This window comes from Erpetoichthys calabaricus, chromosome 7 (assembly GCF_900747795.2).
Source record: "Erpetoichthys calabaricus chromosome 7, fErpCal1.3, whole genome shotgun sequence".
Classification (NCBI taxonomy): domain Eukaryota; kingdom Metazoa; phylum Chordata; class Cladistia; order Polypteriformes; family Polypteridae; genus Erpetoichthys; species Erpetoichthys calabaricus.
In genome coordinates, this window is record NC_041400.2 from 122,125,618 (window position 1) to 122,147,971 (window position 22,354).

General features: G+C 37.8%; 1 protein-coding gene across 8 annotated transcripts in view; it reads left to right on the forward strand.

Moving 5' to 3' along the window:
• pam (peptidylglycine alpha-amidating monooxygenase) overlaps positions 1-22,354 on the forward strand; it is a 392,585-nt gene that overhangs the window by 285,994 nt on the left and 84,237 nt on the right. For all 8 annotated transcript variants that reach the window (XM_028805293.2, XM_028805296.2, XM_028805297.2 and 5 more), the window contains exon 13: positions 21,417-21,601. In XM_028805293.2, coding sequence (XP_028661126.2) covers positions 21,417-21,601 — 185 coding nt within the window. The remainder of the gene's footprint in view (positions 1-21,416; positions 21,602-22,354) is intronic.

Consider the following 22,354-nt stretch of genomic DNA (forward strand, 5'->3'; position numbering starts at 1 on the left):
GCCAACCCCTGGTGTTGGGAATGACAAAGAGCGTGATGTATGAATGAGATATAGAATAGTGTGACGGTGTAGATGATGCAAATAGAAAGCAAACAATAAAGTGTGTGGCACAGTGTAAAGGTTTATTTGAAAATTTCTTTGTACACGCCGTTTAAGTGTAAAAGGTAATTCCAGCTCAGAACTTGTAAGGTCAATGAAGATGGTTATTGTTGTGATCAGAGTCAAGTTTGTCAGAGCTTAGAAAGAGTTGTGTCTCTCCAGGAAGTAATGGAATGACTTGGGTATTTATGTTTTGCACATTAATATTTTTTGGACATAATATAGTGCGTTGTGTTAAAAGGGGCATTTGGTCTAATGAGATTGCTGTTCCAAATCTGTCTGTAACTAAGTTGTCGCAGATAAAGGCTTGAGGAATTGTAATAATATGTGGATGAAGTCCATCTGTATTGGTGAGTGTACCATCTCTCAGTTGTAATAAGCAATTGTTATGATCTGTTTCTGGACATCATATCTTTTTTACTAACTGTATCTTTTGAAAGCAATGCCAATTGTCTGCGTATTTTAAGGTGCACTGAACAATAGCTGAGTGCATGGCATCTGGAAGAATAGCTAAGCACTGTCTAAAATCTCCTCCTCATAAAAGTACCTTTCCTCCAAATCGAATATTATTATTCATAAACGTTTGTAGAAGTTTATGAATGGTGTTGAGTAAGTGACTTCATGCCATTGTACATTCATCAAAAATTAACATTTTTTCAAGACGGATGTCACGTGCAGTGCCACCGTTAATGTTCATAGTGGATACCGATTTGTAGGATCTAATGCAGTTGATAAAGATTTCACTTTCAGGTACATCGTCAGTTGTAAGCTTCTGTAGATATTCAGGATATGAATGTAAAGAAGGCAGTCTAATTTGACCCTTTTGACAACAATGTGTAAATGTATTACTTGTATTGCCAGTTGTTTCTTCAGGGAAGTGAACTGAATGACAATGATTGCAAATGACATTCATTAATCCGAATGAATTTTCCTGGTGTATGTTTTGCTTGTGCCGTTTGAGAGGCGCGTTGTTGCATGTGTAGTATTTGGGACGTGTTGTTTTGGAGCTGTAATCGATTTGCCTGTGTTGTGTGAGAAGCTCGTTGTAGCCGTCCTTGCCGTTAACGTATGTCTGAGACGGGAGGTGTTTCGTTTTGAATCCGTGACTGTTGCGATGCAGCACTTTGATTGATAGCTTGCGTCATGTGGATCTAGGATGTAGATTTGTGCATATTTGCGTTGTTGATTTGTTTCAGGGTGCACTGTTCCAATGCGATGCAATATTTGTGCACATATGGGAAAGCAGTATGGGCCATTGCCTTTTGGTGGCCTGATATTTACTCCGGTAGATTGAAAAGCAAATGAACTATTGTAGGATCTAATGCAGTTCATAAAGTTTTTACTTTTAGGTACATCGTTAGTTAGAAGCTTTAGTTGAGCTTTGCGTTTTTGGATTCAAGACATTTTTTCTTTTAGAAATATGGATAAGTAATAAGGAGTATTGCACTCACTGTTAATATGGAGTCTTTTCTGCGGTTGAACGGTTAATAGTGCCTTATTGTAATGAGATCCACCTATACTGCATAGCCGTGTATTTTGTTGTTTCTTTCGTGTTCGTGTGTTTGTTCCTGTTATCCTTTCCTTTTCGTTTTGTACCCGTGACCGTGTATTCATGACTTGTTTCTTTCTCAGCATGCGAAATATGGATAAGTAATAAGGAGGATCGCAGTCACTGTTAATATGTTTCCTTTTCTGCAGTTGAACGGTTAATAGTTCTTTATTGTAAGGAGATCCACCAATGCTGACACCTATGCTGTCTAGTGTGAAGGTGTTGATGTTCACTTTAGAATATGTGGCTTTGGGTGTCACTTCTTATGGATGTGTGTGTTTGGGGGGGGGTAGAGGATTGTTGTTGCGCGAGCGTCTTCTTTGTTTTTGTGTTCCTGTGTCTTGTTGAATCCCCCTCTTTGTGTGTGTCCCGTCCCTTGCTTGTAGGGTCTGTGGGGTGGTTTTATGTTCTTTTTTTTGTGTTCCATGGGCTTGTTGAATCCCCCTCTTGGTGTGTGTCCCGTCCGGTGCCTGTAGGGGGGGGGGGGGGGGGGGTTGCCTTGCTGTTGTGCTCGTTTGTCTTTCTTTTCCTTTTTTCGGTGCTCGTTTGTCTTTTTTCTGTGGTCTTGTCCACCTTTCGCGGCCCCTCATCCTCCTCTCGCGGGCTCTTTTGTCCCCCTCTCGCGGCTCCTCATCCGCCTCTCGCGGACTCTTTTTGCGCCTGCGCAGTACGTCTTTTTGCAGCTACGGCCCATGGCCGGATGTGCCTGCGTCCATCATCCGGTTTAGCATTCTCGGTTAGTAATATGGATTAAATAGATGAATATCATTAAACATATGACTGGTAAATAGTGTTGATCCACAAAATTTGCCTAAGTGTTTTTATCATTGAATATGCTTGTCTGTCAAACGTTTTCCTGGAAATTTGTTTTGCGGCCAGCTTAGGAGAACTTTTTTCCTCATGATGCTTTGCAAGGCCAACATGACATCACTAATGCAGGTAGGAGTGAAGAATCCACATGCCTTAGTGCTACACATATTTGATAGCAGTGGCAATGAGCAATTAAAAGTGTTGGGCAGCAGGGGGTTGGGTGGGATTTAGGGATAGGTTTGATGTTGTGAGATTTTTTAACTCTTTAGAGACCCTCCCCAATGGGGCAACACGCCGAAATGCGACTGATGTGTCTGTCGAGGGCTACTTGTCCGTCACTGTGGCAGCCATAGGTTTGCAGCACCACAGAGGCAACTGCAAGGTCATCGACTCATTGCGCAGCACGTCTATCACCCGATGGATGATGCAGGAAATATTATAACTTGGCCACTGACCTGGACCCGGCAATGCACGTTTGCTGTGTGTGTATGTGTAGTAGAGTGGAAGCTTCCGCTGCAATAAATAATCTTGATGTTCCTGTTTTGAGATGAATAAAGCTAGTTTTTCTGAAGTCCTTAGACTCTGCCTCCTATTTTGAGTGCGAGGCAGTGACTAATGCATCACATGTACTTTTAAGTTTGTTGGAGGTGAGTTCCAGCTATCAAATCTGTGTGGGAAATGCAAGCCTTAGTAAAATTATGTTCCTGTTTGAAAGAAATTTTACTGTTCTAATATTTAATTTCTATTAATTCTATCTCTGCGAGACACAGTGGTTCACTGGTGGTTAGCACTGCTAGCTTGCAGTTCAAATCACATTTTGGCCACAATAAACAGTCTAGCATAGTTGGTAGATATTTCCCTAGTCATCAGCAACACTTAAAAAAATCATCACACCATTATAATCCAATTAAAACTGTATTAGTTAAAATTAGACTTCCCTGCTTACTTCAGTGCATTTCATTGAGTTTGGTGAAGTTACTGAACATCAGAAAATTTTAGACTAGAACGGGTCATTCACCACATCAAAGGTCACCAGTCCTATACACTTAACTCCTCCATAATACTATCAAGCCTAGTCTTGAATGTCCCTGAAGTCCTACTGTCTACCACACTACTTGGTAACTTGTTTCTCTTATCTAGGATTCTCTGTGTGAAGAAAAGCATCCTAATGTTTGTACCAAATTTACCCTTAACAAGTTTCCAACTTTGTCCCCATGTTTTTGTTGAAATCATTTTAATGTCTTCATCCACTGTACTAATTACTTTCATAATTTTAAACACTTCAATCGTGTCACCTGTTTAATCTGTCTTAATAACCCCTGCAGTCCTGGCATCCACTTAGTTGCTTTTTCAAGGGCTTTTTCTAGTGCAGCTATGTCTTTTTTGTAGCCTGGAAACCAAAACTGCACATGGTACTCAAGGTGAGGCCTCAGCAGTGTGTTATAAAGTTTAAGCACAACCACCTAGGACTTGTACTCTACGCATCATGTTGTATAATCTAGTCTTCTTAATGGCTTCTAAATACTGTCTAGAGGATGACAGTGATGAGTCCACTATGACTCCAAAGTCGTACTCATAAGCATTCAATGTTCAGACCTCCCATTTCCACTGTATTCAAATAAAACATTTTTACTTCTTACGTGTAATACTTTACATTTATTTATATTAAAGTTCATTAGCTACAGATCTACCAAAGCCTGTATGCTGTCTAAATCCCTCTGTAATGATTCAAAGGATTGTAGATTATCTGCCAATACGCCTATCTTAATATCATCTGCCTTAAGTAGCTTTTTATTTATATTCCTGTCCAAACCTATATATTGTCAAGCTTGGGCTGTGGGCGGAGTGGTGGCTCTGAGGCTAGGGATATGCACTGGCAATTGGAAGGTTGCTGGTTCAAATCCCGTAAACACCAAAAGTGACTCTACTCTGTTGGGTCCTTAACTTGCAATTGCTTCATCCTGGGTATGCAACCAGGTCCTCCAGTTTACAGGGAAATCTTGGGGGTTTGTGGCAGGATTGGCACTCCAGCCACAGTAAAAAAAAAAAAAAAAAAAAAAAAAAACACTGTTCCAATGTGGTGCTGAGGTGTCACCAGTTGCATGGCTGCACTCCAGTCCCAGTCCGGGTGGTTTGTCGTATTGATGTGGCACGTGCTGTAAAATCAATGCATGCTCCAAACCTCTTTGGCTGTAGAGTTGCATGGGACACAGGAAGATGGGACCAGGATTCCACGGAATATTAGCTTTATTGCTGAACAGGCAGGAACAGACACAAGAGTTTATTCATCAGGAGTTTATCTTTGGCCTACAAGTGCCCAGATAGCAACAGGCAAACATCCCGCTCTAGCTCAACTCTTCAACTTAAAAGAACACAAAGCCTTCTTCGTCAAGCAGATTTAGTTGCTCGGAAGCAGCAGCTGGGGCAGGCTTTGCTCTGAATGCTATCATGATTAATGCTCTGTTACTACCTAATATAAAGTATCGATAAACTTTTGTTTTAATATGTTGTGTATAAGTTTTTACTAAGTCAACTAATAAATCTTATTTGTTGCCTCCTTCATACCAGTATAAATCTGAGGTTTTGTTTTTGTTTATTAGCCTTTCCAAGTTTTCACTCATACTAAGTATACTAGCCAGTAAATTTTACAACTAAGTATTTTACATTGTAGAGTTGTAACAAGCCACAGACTATCCTGGTAATATTGGGCTCTAAACAAGGAGCACTTCTGAACAGAACACAGCAATCTTTTGTCTCAGCAAAATGACTTTCACTATAGAATGCAGGCCAAGAAATGAACAAAGCTAAATCATCACATCAGTAATTAAGAAACCATTGAATAATGGTTTAATAGATCATCCTTCCTTCAAAATAAGAGATAATTAGGTTTACATATAATTGAATCTGTAACACTACTATATTTATGGAATCACATATTTTTTTCTTTTTTTTATTCCCCAATTTGCCACAATCTTTGATAAAAATGAATGGTTACTATGTTTTACGTGGTTCACAGGCAGCTACTGTATATTGACTTAAACATTTCCTGGCTGAATGATGTTGATTTTCATCTAGCTTTTCTTCTTTTATAAAGCTCCTTACATTTATTGCACACAATCATTACAGTATTTGGGCATTACAACAATCTACAAATATTGCCTTTGTAAAGCATGTGCTCATCATCCTACTGTCATTATTGGAGACTAATCCACTTAAAATGGTTCATGGTGTTCAAGCAGTTAATATCTGCTTTATTTCCTGGCTTTATATATAAGTCTTTAGTTTATACCCCAATTAAAAGAAGCACAATGTATAGGACATAGTGCTCCTTGTTTTCTGTAGATTTTTTTGTAATAGATATAAATTGATTGTGATGAATTCTGCTGTAATCCATTCCTTCCTTAGCTAACTTGCTATAGTGTAGGGTTGTGGTAGGTTTTGAATCAGGGTTATCAGCCAGGGCCCTTTCATCATGTACCTCCCCATTGAAAACATCAATTTCAAGTTTTCCAAAAATGGAAAAACATTAGTTAAAATATATTAACATTAAACATCAATGTATCTTTCTTCTTTAAAATATGACACACACTTTATTAAATTTAATAGTAGCTGTGTAACATTTTTGTGATTGATCATTTTGCACAGTTATGTAAAAGCCATTAATGACAGGTATATTTAATGATATAAGCTGCAGTACATCTAAAAACTGCAGCAGAAACATACTATAAAGGAAGAAAATGTAAGTGAAAACACCAAGATAAGGAGGCTAATGTCACCTCCCTTGGCAATAATGAAACTGAGGCTGATGCAAATATTAGTGGGAATGGTGATCATGTAATTTTCCACATGGTTTCTGTGAATACAAATGTTCTGATTTCTCTTTGATGTGCTGAAATTGCAAAATGGATTAATACAAGAAGCAATGTTGCATTACAGTAAGCAGCACATTTACAGAGACTCTAAATACATTGATGTACCTTAGCTTTTAAAATTTATCGAAGGAATTTTCCAAACACAGATGTGGCATAGATGATTGTATTAATTATTCCAGCCACTGTTAAGTGTTATCTATGACAGTGAGGGACCTGAAAATTTGACAGGCTTATAACACTGTCAATTAAGAGACTGTAGCAACAATGGACTATCCAGTCTTTTCATTTCACTCTAAAGGCGAGACTGACCTAGTGACTTCTTCACACCCTGTTGACCATTCCTCATTTTTACAAATATTTGCTTTTCTGAATTGTTGGTGTATGTAGGCCAGTGTTTTTGTTTCTTATTTACAATACAATACAATGCAGTTTATTTTTGTATAGCCCAAAATCACACAGGAAGTGCCGCAATGGGCTTTAACAGACAGCCCCCCAGCCTTGACACTCTAAGAAGACAAGGATAACTCCCAAAAAAACCTTGTAGGAAAAAATGGAAGAAACCTTGGGGAAGGCAGTTCAAAGAGAGACCCCTTTCCAGGTAGGTTGGGCGTGCAGTGGGTGTCAAAAGAAGGGGGTCAATACAATACAATACAGAGAAGAGAACAAATCCTCAATACAGTATAAAATAAAAAGTTATTTTAGAAGTAAAATAAAAATAAAAATTTTAGAAGTATGGAGCAGAATTTAACAGTAAATGATATCATATAATAAGATTTGGATATTTTTAGAGTCCTGGAGCCCTCATCCATCAAGCTGCCTCCCCCATTTGGCCATTCCACGGCTGAAGCAGTGCTAGGCCAGCCAATCTGATGAAAGGACCTCTCTTTCCCACGATTCCTGTGATCCTCCATCAGTACTAGTTTATGTGTCTGCAGGCTTAAGGTTGTTTTGTGAGTTATAACAGTGCTGTAGTTGTAACTGCTTATGGCAGTACATGGTGTGTCTTTTACACAGGAATCTATATAAACTGCTCAAAAAATTAAGGGAACATTTAAATTACACATCAGATCTCAAGTAAAGAAATATTCGAGTGGAAAATCTTTACTGAGTAATGCTGTGTAATTCATTGAGACCAAAATGATGTAAAAATGGTCAATGGAAACCAAATTCACTATCCCATTGAGGACTGGATTCAACATCACATCGAAAGTTAGAGTCAAAAATAGAAGTCACAGGCTGATTCAACTTGTGTGAATTTCACCACAGCAACTCATAATGTGACTCAGCATTACCCCCACGTGCCTGTAGGCACTCCTGGCAATGTCTGGTCATGCTCCTAATGAGCCAGTGAATGGTGTCCTGGGGGATCTCCTCCCAGACCTGAAGCAGGGCATCAGTGAGCTCCTGGACAGTCTGTGGCAGTACTTGGCGTTGTTGGATGCACTGATACACAAAATCTCAGAGGTTCTCAATTGCACTCAGTTCTGGGGGTTGTGCATTCCAGACGATGGCATCAATGCTTTTATCATCCAGGAACTGCCTACACGTTCTGGCCAAATGAGGCCAGGCTTTGTCCTGGACCAGGAGCAACCCAGGGCCCACTGCACCAGCATAAGGTTTGACAATGGCACTGAGGATTTCATCCCGGTACCTAACAGAAGTTAGAGTACCATTGCTTAGCACGTGGATGTCTGTGCAACCCTCCAAGGATATGCCTCCCCAGATTATCACTTACCAAAACTGGTAATGCTGGATGATGCTGTAAACTGCATAAAGTTCACCACGGCATCTTCAGACACTTTCATGTCAATCACATGCAATCAGTGTGAACCTACTGTCATTTGTGAAGAATGGTGAATGCTAATCAAGCTGCATGGTGATGGGCTGCGAGCTCAGGTACCAATAGAGGATATCGGGGCCCTCATGCTATCCTCATGGAGTCTGTTTCTGACCATTTTGTCAGAAACATGCCCACCAATAGCCAGCTTGAGGTCATTTTATAGGCCGTGATCCTCCTGTTCCTCCTCATAGAAAGGAGCTGATACTGGTCCTGCTGCTGTGTTGATGCACTGTCCTGTCTAACTCTCCTCGTGTAATGGCCCATCTTCTTGTATCTCCTCCATGCTCTTGAGACTGAACTGGGAGATATTGCAAAGCTTCCTGCGACTGCACGTATGGATGTGCCATTCTGGAGGTGTTGAACTACCTGTGCAACCTGAATCCGCTGCAAGTACCACCTCATGCTACCAGCAGTGACAAGGACACTAGCAAAACACAAAACTAGAGAAGAATCAGTCAGGAGGGATAAGGAGAGAGCAATTGTCTGTGTCCACCACCTACAAAACCATTCCCTTTGTAGAATTGTCTTGCTGTTGCCTTTCCAGTACACCTGTAGCCACTTTCATTTATACCAAAGCAGGTGTAGTTTATTCAGAATCGCTTATGCTTCCTATCTGGACAGATCCCTGAAGCTTAAATGACTTTTTGTTAGATTGTGATGATTAAGTGTTCCATTTTTTTTTTGAGCAGTGTATATATAAAATGCTAAGGGTTGCTTGCCACATAAATACTCTGGAACCACTGGGACTTCATTCCTGATCTTTCTCTTAATGGAGAGCTTATGATGTGGTACACTCTCCTATAGCATAAAATTGGATGCATGGACTACCCCAGCAACTTAATCAGGTCTCAGAATCTTCTCACAGCAAACAGTGCCATGGGCTGACAGACAAAGAACAGCCATGTGGGCACGCGCCATTGGCTGACAGGAGCAGAACAGTGATGAGGCCAATCAGACACATGTCAACTGTGGGATACAATTCAGGCATGAGAGACACAGAGAGCTTTCCGCACAGCCAGACATCAATTAACTCTGTAATAGTAAGAAAGAAAAAGAAGTGCAAGAACAATTCTTTGAATACTGGAGGTCCATGTGATTCCTAGTTCATTAAATGGAGCGGTATGGATTGTCTTTTTTGAATTTTTACTATCTCACATTTTATAAGCACAGTAACATTATATTGAAACCTTGTACTATAATGAGTTTAAAAAAATGCAGATGGTGCTTTATAATGTTCTCTTTGGGATTCTTTGCTTTTTTGAATGGTTAATGGCTTGATATAGCTAACTGTATATATGTCTTGTGCTAAGCTTATTTTGATTGTCAGTATTTGGTAAGGTTATCATTTCAGAGTTACAAAAGAATGAGAGCAGACTTGACAGCAGCCAGACTTAAATGACATACAGTATTGTGATTAAAATTTCACAACAACAGACCACGTAAATGATGGCTTCTGACTCTTAGTGTTTGGAAAGAGAGGCTGGAGCTGCAACAGTAGATAGAAACCAATTGTTTCTATCATTTTTAGCCAAGAAAATGTAAACAAACCATAAAAGTACAAATGATTGACACCTTAAAAAAAATTCTGACCAAAGCTTTAGCTGAAAGCCAAAAATTCAAACTTGTTTACAGTATTGCAATTCATGGTCTTTTTTTCTTACTTTTCGTTTACATGAAACCAACTTTTAGTTGGTATTCTAAATACATCCATCCATCCATCCATTTTCCAACCCGCTGAATCCGAACACAGGGTCACGGGGGTCTGCTGGAGCCAATCCCAGCCAACACAGGACACAAGGCAGGAACCAATCCAATTCTAAATCCATCTGTCTCTATTTATCTCTGTATGCAACATCCTCTTCCTCAAGCCCAGCACCTTGAAACCACTTCCAATCAAGTCTTTCCACTTAAGCTTTTGCCTTCCTCTTGATCTTCTTTCTTCTACCAACAATTGTATGTTTTCCTTGACTTTTCCCATAATAAATCTGATCCCTTTTATTGTATAGACACCTCATTTGGGTTTCTTACTTTGAAAGAGACTTCCAGCAGTCTTCACAGTGTGTGCATTTCTATTCTGATGAGCAGCTTCTCCATCACCTCCTCCTTCTTTATGATGACCAGGGTTTTACAGTTATACAGCAACAGTGGTCTGAATATTATCTTTTACAACTTACACTTAAGTATTCTTAGTAATCTTTGATCATTTTATAACTACTCCCTCTTATTTCTACTGTATCCATTCAGCTTTAATATGCTTCTTTATTTACAGACCACTTCTGCCTCAAAAATGGAGTCCTGATATTTAAAATGGTTCACTTGTTTTAGTGCTACATTTCTGTTGTCTACAATTATTAATTCTTTCATCCTCTTCCTTTACAGTACACCATAACTTCTATCTTTCTGGCATTTACTTATAATCCTCTCTGTCTGATGATTTCTTGCCAGTTCAGTGCTTTTCTTTGTAGTACATCTTGATTTTGAAACTATGGCTAAAACATTGGCAAAGAGTACAGTAGTTCCTGTAACTCTTCATTTCTGATGATTTCACTTAGTACATACAGTACATCTCCAATGTAAATAGGTATGGGCTGTGTGCTGACCCCTGATGTAAGCCTATATTTATTTCAGTAATTCTTGGTGTCTGTTTGCACCAACATACTTTTCTTGGACTATTCTAATAATCTTTATTGGTACCCTCTTTTTTTCCTCAGACACCAACAGACCATCTCCATCTATAAATACATAGTATATCTTGCTGTTCCCTTTAATTATATTGCATGGTATTTGTCTTAAAATAAAAGTTGCATCTGTAGCTTCTTTACCTTTCCTGAATCCAGTATAGCAATTCATGGTCATGTAGGCTTAAAAAGTAGATGGCCTTTGCCTCAGATGCAAAACATTTTTAAAAACACAAAAGGAGCATCTTTATACATTAGGGAAAAGATAAAGAAGTGTATAGTATAAAATGGAATATTCAAGATTATCCGAAACCCAGCACTGAAAGCAGTTACACATTTAATTTGCTATTATGTGGAAACCCTAATCCGACTTTTGTACCATATTGTAATGGATATCTACATGTCTTATCCTACTTTGCTTTCTGATTCCACCCTTTAATGAACATAGCCTGTTTAATGTATTTTCAAATAAATACAAAAATAAATAAAATAAAAATAAATTTATGTATGTATGAAGCACTTTGTCGCTAAATGAAAACACACAGGGGGAAAAGATGTTAAGAGGAAACTGCACCTTGTTCATAAAGACTAAGAGGACATTTTTTTTTACTTATGCACAGGCACAGCTGTACAATTTGCCAAATCTTTCTTACCACACATGTGGAGACAGAGGATCACTTATCACTAATGCCACGCCATCACCGTTTACTAACCTCCCTAATTTAGCTGTACTTCACATAATTCAAAAATGTCATTGATTTGCTGTGAGCAAAAACAGCATCAGAAATTAATGCAAAAAAAACAAATGATGTGCAAAAGAAAAAGATTTTACAGCATTTTTTCAAAACTGCTAATATGAATGTTCAAAACAATTGTTGAATGATGCTATTTGTTAAAATACTGCAAGAAAGCTCTGTGTGACTTCTTCCATACTCATCTGGGAATGTTTCAGTCTTATCTGCAATTGATTTAAACAACATCTGAATCCTTATTGATCTAAATTTATAACATTATCAACAGAAAAAAATCTAACAGGGTCCTGTTCATTTTAAAATGTCTTTTAAGTTGCAGTGATAATTCATCAAACATCTGTGCATACATTTGTAGACTCTTACACAGCACATGCTTATTGACAGTTGAAGCAGCAGCTTCAAGAAAGTAATCAGCCCTAGAAAGGGAAATCCATCAGGTCCAGCTTGTATATTTACGGATAAAGTTGACTAAAATTTCTGTGGGAGGTCTGATGTCTAACAACAATGGCTTACCTGGGTGAAGCGCAGAGTCTGTCACAGTGGTGCCATGACAACGGTTTACTCATGAATATCTTCCAGATAAAGGAGCCAATTGTAGACTTTTTTTTGGGTGTTGTTAGCAGAGGCACTACCACCCCTTCAGTATTAACAGCACTCTGGTGGAGAGGGTGGACATTTTCAGATACCTTGCTGAACAATCACAGTGAACCTAACATGTTCCAAGCACACTAACACCTTTGTAAAGAAAGCACAATAACATCTTTACCACCTCAGATGCCTTCAGGATTTCTGACAGCCCTCCCAATTACTAAAGAACTTCTACACCAGGGCAAAGAAAATTATCAAAGTTACCAGCCATACCACCAACAGCCTCTTTTCTGTGCTTCAGTCAGGGAAACATTACTACTGTCTAAAGTCCAGTTCAGTGGGACTTTGGAGATACTTTTTTTTCTCAGTACATCCACGTCTTGGATATTGAAATTGTCTAGAAGTGTATAATGCCCTGTTGTTAACTCTCTTAAGTTATTTACATAGTTATTATTTATTATTTATCACATATTTAAACTTCTATTAATGTTGTTGATGTTTTATAAATCCATGTATTACTGTTATTGTCCTTTTATATTCTCATTGGAGTTGAGCAACTAAGTGTTTCAAAACATACTGTACTATATGTTGTGAAAGATGCCCCGGACACAGACAGACACGACACCAGATGTCCACAACACAAACACACGGTTTATTTTTGTTTCCAGTACACAGAGTTCACAAATGAGCACAGTAAATTCAGTTCTTATCTTTTTCTTCACGACCTCCACTACTCTCCTGTAAGCTCTGTCCTCTTCCACCCGACTCCAGCTCCCTGAATGGAGTGAGGCGACCCCTTTTATAATGCAACAACAACAACAGCATTTATTTATATAGCACATTTTCATACAAATAATGTAGCTCAAAGTGCTTTACATGATGAAGAAAAGAGAAAAAGACAAAGGAAAGAATTAAAATAAGACAACACTAATTAACATAGAATAAGAGTAAGGCCCGATGGCCAGGGAGGACAGAAAAAACAAAAAAAAAACTCCAGACGGCTGGAGAAAAAAATAAAATCTGCAGGGGTTCCAGACCATAAGACCGCCCAGCCCCCTCTGGGCATTCTACCTAACATAAACGAACAGTTCTCTTTGTATTTAGGGTTCTCATGGAAGGACTTGATGATGATGGTCATGTAGACTTCTGGGTTTTAATCCATCAATATAGGAACATCATGGTGCTTTGATTAGGTGGTGGCGGCGCAGGTTGCCACCACAGAAAACCGGGAAAAGAAACAGAAGAGAGAGTAAGAGTTAGTACGGATTTTAGAGCCAGCATGAATAGTTATGCTAATTAATTGAATATACAGAGTATCAGGATTAAACTAAAATGAAGTTATGAGAAAGCCATGTTAAAGTAATGAGTTTTTAGCAGTTTTTTAAAGTGCTCCACTGTATTAGCCTGGCGAATTCCTATTGGCAGACTATTCCAGGTATCCAGGTGCATAAGAGCAGAAGGCTGCCTCACCACTTCTTTTAAGTTTAGCTCTTGGAATTCTAAGCAGACACTTATTTGAGGATCTAAGGTTAAGATTTGGAATATAAGGTGTCGGACTTTCCGATGTATAAGATGGAGCGAGATTATTTAAGGCTTTGTAAACAATAAGCAGTATTTTAAAGTCGATTCTGAATGACACAGGTAACCAGTGTAATGACATCAAAACTGGAGAAATGTGTTCAGATTTTCTTTTCCAAGTTAGGATTCTAGCAGCTGCATTCTGTACTAGTTGCAAACGATTTATGTCTTTTTTGGGTAGTCCTGAGAGGAGTGCATTACAGTAATCTAGTCAACTGAAAACAAAAGCGTGAACTAATTTCTCAGCATCTTTCAGTGATATAAGAGGTCTAACTTTTGCTATGTTTCTTAAGTGAAAAAATGCTGTCCCAGTGATCTGATTAATATGCGATTTAAAATTCAGGTTACAGTCAACAGTTACCCCTAAATTCTTTACCTCCGTCTTGACTTTTAATCCTAATGCATCAAGTTTGTTTCTAATAACCTCATTATATCCATTATTGCCAATCACTAAAATTTCTGTTTTCTCTTTATTTAGCTTGAGAAAATTACTACTCATCCATTTAGAAACACAAGTAAGACATTGTGTTAGTGAAACAACAGAGTCAGGACATCAGGTGCTATTGATAAATACAGCTGCGTGTCATCAGCGTAGCTGTGGTAGCTCACGTTATGCCCCGAGATAATCTGACCTAACGGAAGCATGTAGATTGAGAAGAGCAGTGGACCCAGGATAGAGCCTTGTGGAACACGATATAGAATATCATTTGTCTTTGAGTTGTAATTACCACAACTAACAAAGAATTTTGCACTCGGATGTGCTCCAGGTGCTCCCTGTGGACCTTCCTGCCAGGAAGTGCTGCTGTCCATGATTCTGGACCATCCAGGTGCCCCCTGGTGGTGGCCACAGGTCCCCACAGGTTTGTGCTTCCCAGCTCCAGGGTTCTCATGTAAACGTGGAGGGGCTGCCATCTTGCGCCCTGTGGTAGGAATTGCCCCTCTCCTGGTTCTCCAGGTCTCCTGGTGGGGTAAGGTCCCCGGCCGTCTATCACAATGTATAATTTGCATGTGACAGATAAAATTTGAATTTGTTTTTATTTTAATGTCACCTGGTGCCTATATACTAAACCCATAGATTTTTTTTTACTATTTTGTGAGAAATTCTTGTTCAATAGAGCATGAGCATGATTCAGATTATCTTATACCAGTAACGGCGCACTGCACGATAACGTGCAGTGAATACACTTGACTTGAGCATTCCACGTTTAGCATTCGTTTGCTCAGAGGTTGATGCGCTTGCTGCTTCCTGAGCAGCTCTTCTTTTCTCCACCCTAGCGGCCCGCTTCTTTTCTTCTTTCGTCGGCATCTTTTCACGTTTAAACTGATTAAGTCAGTGTTTGTGTAGTAATCACTTAGTACGTTTTCTTTAATCTTTCACTTAAGCTGGCACTTAAGTGTTCAATCTGCCTCAAGAATGATTTAAGATATGAAGAGGCAGGGGAAGTGATGGTGAAGGTGGCATGTAATGAGAACGGCGCCCGTACGCATGTGCCGCATGGCCGCCCTGCTGGCCACTGCAGTGAGTTGATTCCACAATAAAATAAAAAGAGGAATAACCTTGGAGGTCAATCATCACCCCGAGAGTGGATAGTAGACATCACGTAGTATATGTGTACCAAATTTTAGGTCAATAGGTCAAACGGTTTGTGAGCTACAGGTGATTTAAAATCCTGGACAAACAAATGGACAGCCACGGTAGCGTATTATGTGAGAAGATATATTTAGCCCCTTTATTTCATGCAGTATCTATCATGGTATACACTGTAAAGCAATACAATTAAATATAATGCTTCTGCAAATATTTGGTGGTATGCTAGCATTTTTGTGTGGTATACTAGCCAATTACACTTTGTTTTTTTCCCAACATTAGCTGCTAAGAAGAAGATCAGACTCATAAATACATTTAAAAACTAGACTATCATACCCTGGCAAGTGATAACACTTAGCTAAATATTTTTTATTATTTTGAAAAATCAGTTATTCTGCTTTCTAAAGTTAGGGCTGTGTTAAATTAAACTAGTAAAAATTGTATTCGTAGCACCAATGTTTAGTAAGAGAGAATATTATAGTATTTCAAGTGACTTAAATAAAATGGCCAATTTTCTTTTGCTTTTCATTTGTTGATAATGTATGACATAATCTTACATTATCAGTGAAACTCATTTCTGCTTTCAGACTTGCCATAATCAAGTATCTGCTAATTTTCTTCTATTAATTATAGTTGGATCTTCTTGTGTACCTCTTTGTACTTTCTAAACTTACTTATCACTTAAATCACTTATTTCTAACATCATTGTGAAAGTGAAGACTGTCTTCATTTCAATATTACATATGTTAAGAATAGGTTTTTCAGTGTCAGTGAAATTGCTCTTTTCAAAATATAAGAGACCACAAATTGGGTCACCAGTATGTTAACTTGGATCAACTGCAGATGAAAATTCTGAAATACTACAGTAAAAAGCAACTCACTGTAGAGCTGGATTTAACAAATACAGAGCTAGACATAAATGTAAATCAAATCTCTAGTTTTATTCTTAGTAAATTCTGCCTTTTTGACATTGAGCAAGTACAGTGTTTGTTTTCGAAAATGAAATAAGTACAAGTAGTCTAATCAACCCCTGGAAGCCACAGTGTGTGGCTTCTTTTTTGTCACTCACAAGCTGAGACCATGAATATTTCAACTCCTCCTGGCATCTGTTCATTTTTAACATCCAAAGCTACAAAAGCAAATGGCATATTTATCCAATTTTTTCTGTGCACTGAAAATAATCATGTATGTTTTATTATCCTTATTTTCACATATCAGTCTTTTTTTTTATTTATTTAACATTAATTACAGCTTTAAGAGAGTACTAGTCTACCAATATTATAATTACTATCACCACTGCATTACCTATACTTTTATATTCTGAGTTGCTTGGCACTGCACTGTATCTGCTACACTACATGAGATAAGGCTTACACTACCAGTCAAAAGTTTTAGAAAACCTAACTTTTGCCAGTTTTTCTCCAGACTTAATCAGCTGAAATGTAGTGAATGACCTAAAATGCTGAAGTAAGCAGTTAACTGCCAGAGATTTAAATTTAAAGTTTAGCTTACCAAAAAACTGAAAAAAGGACATTTCAGGATGTTACAAATGAGCCTTCTTCTGGGAATAACTAATAGGTTATAGCCTACAGATGTTCTGTAGCAATTAAAGTAACTTAAGCCTTGCAAGTTGAAGCAAACAATTTGCACAGGTGTCCCAACTTCTGCTGATTACTTAAAAACCCTCTGTCTGTCTTAAAGCAGAGTTGGAACAGACTGTGTTACTACACCCTCTGAAGTACTGGTTGGACAATTTTACACTCTGGAAAGTTGTAAATTTCAGTGATAATAGCAAGAAAAGGGCATGTACATGTGCAATGCCACTCCTTGTTCAGAAAAAGATCCTAGTCATCCCATGGGAGGAAGACCTTCTGAGTCTAAGGTCGTAAAGCTTATTGAGCCATTTCTGGACAAAGGCAGAATCGTAACAACAGTTGCGTAAAGTGCAAGCTTCCACCTGCAGCTAAAGTCATTTGTGTACTGAAACAGCATTGCAAATGTACTTTGTCAGCATGCCTGTGTCAGTGAAACACAGGAAGTTCTGCAGTATACTTATGACTTTATGTTGTAGGAATATAAGTAAATAAATATGGGTAAATAACATTCAATGTGGCTTTTATATAGTAAGTAACATATAAATGTTTTTCACATAAAGACCATCACAGAACATAATCACAAACAGAACTTTGCACGATACCTTGGCAAGCTTGGCATGCTCTGCTGTTTCGTTGTAGGACATGTGTGTGGCAGATTGACTGGCAGGGCGATGCATCCAAACGGTGCTATCTTTCTCCTTTACGCCTGTTGCTGCTGTGTTGTTCTTATGTGTGAGTGGATGTTTCTTGCGGGGAGGGCTTCTGTTCTTTCTGCGATGTAGAACCCTCATCCTCATCTGAGTTCACCTCTGTTATAGCACATCTTTATTTGAAAACAGCAGTGTCAGATCGGGGGGAGCATGAATGTGACTGAGAGAATAAACATGAATTTAAAAAAAGAAGAAAAAAAATGCTAACCTTTACAAGTACCATACATTAGTAGTAACAATAAGGGCAGCTCACTAGCGCCCAGAACCAAACCCACGACCTCTTGATTATGAGTCAGCAGTTCTTACCACCCAAGCGGTCGTGTCAGTGTCATACCCTAATCCAATTCCTTTTTTCTTCAGTTATATTCTTGAATAAAAAGCGCACTTGTTTTGTTATACGTGTACCTTTTGTGAAAGTGTGTATTTGATATTTGGACTTCAGTCTTCACACATTATACACTTCATGTCAAAATTGTGTCGTTAGTACTATAATATGCAAAAAGTTTTTGTTTTAGCTATGTGTTCAACATTTCTTGCATTTCTGTCATTTCCTGTCATCTGACATTTACCTAGATCATTGTAGACATGGAACACACATGAAATGCATGTGTTCCAAATAACAATATATTATTTACCCTATACAATTACAGGCACTTCAAACTCAGATAAACAAGACTTTTTGCCCAAGTTGAGCTGCAGTGGTGGGGGAATGAGATAGCAGTCTGCTTGCTGCTTGTGCTGATCGACACATTTTCAAAACAAAAAATGCTAATGGGGACAGGTGCGAAGGATTTTATGGTGGTCCGATATTACAAGTTTTTTCGTAGGCTTCAGGGATTCTAGTGTTAACAGATGAAAAGAGACTGAGCATGATTACCTTTAGAATTATAGGCCTTTTATTTAGAGAAATTGGAAAAAAAAAAAAAGTCAAAGTGTTAGTGAGTGCGGTGTTCTACACATTCCAAAGGCAATTGGAAACTGAAAGAATCACTGATAGGAAGAGATCTGGAAGACTCAAAATCACAACCCAATCAGAAGACAAGTTTCTAAGGGTCACCAGCTTGTGTAATAGGCATCTCACAGCACAACAGCTTCAAGCACAGCTTAACAGTGGTCAAAAAAGCAAGTCTCGGTTTCTACTGTGAAGAGGAGACTTTGTGCTGCAGGTTTGACAGGGTGAGTGGCAGTAGGAAAGACATTCCTTAAAGCACAAAATGGGGTTTTGAAATACTGACTGTGGACTACTTTAGACTAGAAGAAAGTGTTATGAAACAAAGTTTGAAATCTTTGGTTCATCACATAGGATGTTTGTACGCCATCAAGTTAGTGAAAGAATGGTTCTTTGGTGTATAATACCAACTGTCAATCATGGAGGAGGAAGTTTGATGGTCTGGTTTCTTTTGCTGGAGGCATAGTTGTTGATTTGCACAGAGTGGTTGGCATTCTGAATCCAAAAGGTCTGGCTGTTATATCAGCAAAAGGTGGCTACTTTGATTAATCAAAAATTTGCATAAAATGGACACTTAATGATTCTTTGACTTATTTTTTTTTTCATTTGCCATTGTTTATTTGTTATATGCCTTGATTTCATGAAACATCAACATTAAGTTGTGTGCATTTCCATAAAAAACTGAGGTGTTCTAAAACCTTTAACCAGTAATGTAAATCTTTTCTTCCTGATGAACATATAGAATAGTTTCATGCTGTGCTAACTTTTTACATTGTTACTAAATTTTAAGGTGCCACCAATTTTCAAAGATTTGCTACATTAGTTAAAAGTGTATTCTGAAGAATTACTCAAAATCTTATGTTTCATCTTTTATATTTTCTTCTGCTTTCCTCCAAAAATAAAAAAATAAGCTTTTAAAGACAATATAATCATTAATAAAAGCTATAACAATAGGCTTCCTGCTGTATGTTTATTTTTGGGGTTAGTTATTAATTTCAGTTAAGTCTCTAAATAAAGCAGTTTATGAAGAATAAAAGCATGCATAAAATATTTTAAGGCTGTAATACGTATTCCAGTTTAGTTTATAGAGAACCACTCCATGAATATTCCATACATAAAGTCCTAGTGCACCTTTAAATTTAAGTATCTCTGAGCTGGGGTTGCAGCTTGAAGATTTCATATTCATCTGGGAATAGCAGACCTAAATAGGCCTACAACATGGTTTTAAATGCTGAGATGTATGTCTTTCTTAAAGGGGTAAATCAAAAGGGCAATCAGACATACAGGCAAGGGTCAAGAACACTAACAAGTCAATATACTTTCACTAAACGAAATAGTACTTTAAAACTCTTAGTCAGAAGAGAAAGCAAGTCTAAACTTAATTATTTTATCTTTAGAGCCTTTTACCAAAATTTAAACTTTATACAAAAGTCATGAAAATTCCCATCAAATTCATTATAAAACTAAGCCTAATATTTTGTTTGTGTTTTCTTTTTCTTTGGTTGCTTTACTGTTATGTCAATATTTTCTCCAAAAAAACTCCTAACTTGATGTACTCTGCTATCCTTTATAGCAGCAGTGCAGGGATGTCATACACCATGTCATCAGAAGTCCAGTGACATCGTAATGCTTCTCCAAAAATACCTTAACAAAATGGTACTGTGATGATGTCAAAAGAGAGGAGGATGGGAGCATGCGCTGATACAACACATTGCCTCACCCACCACATGATGAACCATCTGAAATTGGGACCTGAATGCAGCCGTGCATTGGGTGACACAGGGTTTTTTTTTTGGTTTTTTTCAGTGGCTGGAGTGCCAGTACTGCCATCAACCCCCAAGATTAAATAGAATGTATCAAAATATTCTCAAATATAATTTTAACAAAGAATAACAAGGACAACAGCTTTATTAGTCCCAAAAAATAATAATTCAGTCAGTACAGCAACTAATAAGTACCTGCAGCTTTTAACCTCATCCCAGGGTCACATCTGACCAGGCCCAGACTTATTATCACATATAACTTGTACTTGCTGGATCACCTGGCCTCTCAAATTTTAGGTGAATTTTACCAGGTCATTTCCAAGCACATTTTTTTTTTCTCTCATCTAGGTCTTTGTTAGATAATGTTCCTGTATTGTTTACTTGTTTCAAGTCTGTATATGTTTTTAAATCAGTTATTTTTGCTTTTTAAATTATATGTACATTAATGAAAAGTAGTAGATTGCATTGGTTTGGACATGTGCAGAGGAGAGATGCTGAGTATATTGGGAGAAGAATGCTAAGGATAGAGCTGTGAGGGAAGAGGAAAAGAGGAAGGCCTAAGCAAAGGTTTACGGATGTGGTGAGAGAGGACATGCAGATGCAGGTGATGGGTGTAACAGAACAAGATGCAGAGGACAGAAAGAAATGGAAGAAGGTGATCTGCTGTGGCAACCCCTAATGGGAGCAGCAGGAAGAAGAAGTAGTATGACTGCTATTATAAATTAAAACATAACCAATAATAAAATTAAGGAAATTATGCAAGCAAAAACAGAGTGGAAAATATGGCAGCCTTGATTTCTAAAATTGGTTATTGTTTTCATTTATTGTTTCTTTAAGCATCATCAGTAATGATAATTTACAAATAAAGGTTTTACAAGTGCATTTCTGTCTTTGAGACACCAGCATATTAATTAATTTACAGAGGGGCACACTCAAAATCCACTAGGCCACAGTGCCTTTATATGAATCCATTAACTCTGCTTTCTCAGTTGGTTTCACATTTTTCTTTATATCTAAAAATATTATTTTCCTTTTAAATCAACAGAAGCACATCTGCAGATGAAATGTGCAACTTCTACATTATGTATTACATGGATGCAAATGAAGCCATCCCTTACATGAATTGCATGCAAGATGGGAACCCACTTTTGTTCAGAGATATTCCGAGAGAAGCTAACATTCCAATTCCAGTTAGTCCTGATATGACGATGATGCATGGGCATCATTCAGGTAATAAAAATGTTTTTTTTATTTAAATGTAATTTCAATATTAGTATATTTATTGTAGAGGACTTTTTTCACAGTTGAAACATATACTGTATATTAATTATAGATAGATAAATAGCTAGCTAGTTAGCTAACTAGTATGCACATACAGTACATACCTAGGGTGAGGTCAGTTTTTATTTTATTTTTTTTTATATTTTGTAATATAACCAACAAACAACACCCCACCTCAATTTTTTTTTTCTCTCTTCCAGTATTACATCTAGTGATCAAGAGTTTGCCCCATAACCGAGTCTATCCTTTTAATTAGCTTGTTGATTTGGTGAGCCTGTCTTGAAAAGATGTTATTGCCCCAGCACACCACAGCATAGAAAATCACATTGGCTATCACAGAGTTACAGACTATGCAAAGGATGTTCCTAGCCACATTAAAAGAATTCAATTTATTAAGACAACAGAGTCTACTCTGCCATTTCTTATATAGTAACTCTTTGTTGCTAGACCAGGCCAGCCTGCCACTAATGTGCACATATTGGTTTAAGTTTGTGAGTCAGTTTAAAAGAACAAACTAAATATGTGTGGATATTTTTAACTGGATATTTGATTATACTATAACTGTTTCTGACAAAGTGTTTTACCAAAACTGAATAACACGATTGATATTAACAGACATGCATTCCTGATGAAACTCAGTGGGTTTTGCCCTAATACTTTATAGAACAAGATACAATTTTTCTGTTGCTGGCAGGACTGAAG